The following is an 864-nucleotide window of genomic DNA, read 5'->3' on the forward strand; positions in this document are numbered from 1 at the left end:
CCAGTATGATTAATCTCCATTAACACCTTCATTAACATGGATGGCCAGTAAAACAAAGGCCAGGGGGTTTCCTGGGCGCGCTGGGGGGTGGGGGTGGGGGGTTCTGTGCCCGCGGGTTTCTCTGGCTCGGGGCAGTTATCAGTGAAAGTTGTGACAGTTGGGGAGGCGGCTCCATCTTCAGGGTAAAAGGCGTTCTCCGTGGCTCAGCCTCAGCACGGACCCAGCCTCTTCCCCACGGCACCGCGATCACCCGGCTACAGCTCGGGTCCTGGACTTTTTTTCCCCCCTCGAAGAATCCTAAACACTCTTTGGCTCGGCTTTTGTTGGTTAAAGACAATGGCCCCCCGAGCTCGAGCGAATGGAACAAGTTCGGGAGCCTCCATGTCCAGACAAACTTCGCTCCAACAGCTGGACGCTGGGGGACACTTTGAGGACGGAATTACCAAACCTCGATTTCTAGGACTCGAGGTACGGAACAAAAGGTCCCCAGGTATTCGTCCCACTTCCCTTCAGACTGACTCTATTAAACAATACCGGGGCGCACTCGTCCACCTTTCGCTCATTCCCAACGCTAAATTATCCCCCGAGTCCATCATTAACAAAGCCTAAAAGGGTTCAGAGCAGGGCAGCCTGGCAGCCCGGGACGGCCCGGTGGAGGTAGGGGCCGGTGTCCCCTCGTCCGTCCCCCGCGGGCGGGAAGTCACCGCAGCGCGAGTGGCAGGAAGGAGACACCCAACTTGAAGGCTTGAGATGGTCCGCCAAGGCACCCCCGGATCCAGCGGGGAGGGGGTGTCTCTCCTTTTCGTCCTGGCCCTCCCGCGGGTCCCCAGCACAGTTGCCTGCATCCCTCCCTCCCTCCCTCCC

The 864-nt window shown here is 59.3% G+C and overlaps 1 protein-coding gene across 1 annotated transcript in view; it reads right to left on the reverse strand.

Annotated features, from left to right (window-relative positions):
- Window positions 1-615: 615 nt before the first annotated feature.
- LOC105992908 overlaps window positions 616-864 on the reverse strand; it is a 78,005-nt gene continuing 77,756 nt past the window's right edge. Inside the window, exon 9 of the mRNA XM_013026005.1 lies at window positions 616-859. Coding sequence (XP_012881459.1) covers window positions 616-859 — 244 coding nt within the window. The remainder of the gene's footprint in view (window positions 860-864) is intronic.

Source organism: Dipodomys ordii, unplaced genomic scaffold, assembly GCF_000151885.1.
Source record: "Dipodomys ordii isolate 6190 unplaced genomic scaffold, Dord_2.0 Scaffold90, whole genome shotgun sequence".
Classification (NCBI taxonomy): domain Eukaryota; kingdom Metazoa; phylum Chordata; class Mammalia; order Rodentia; family Heteromyidae; genus Dipodomys; species Dipodomys ordii.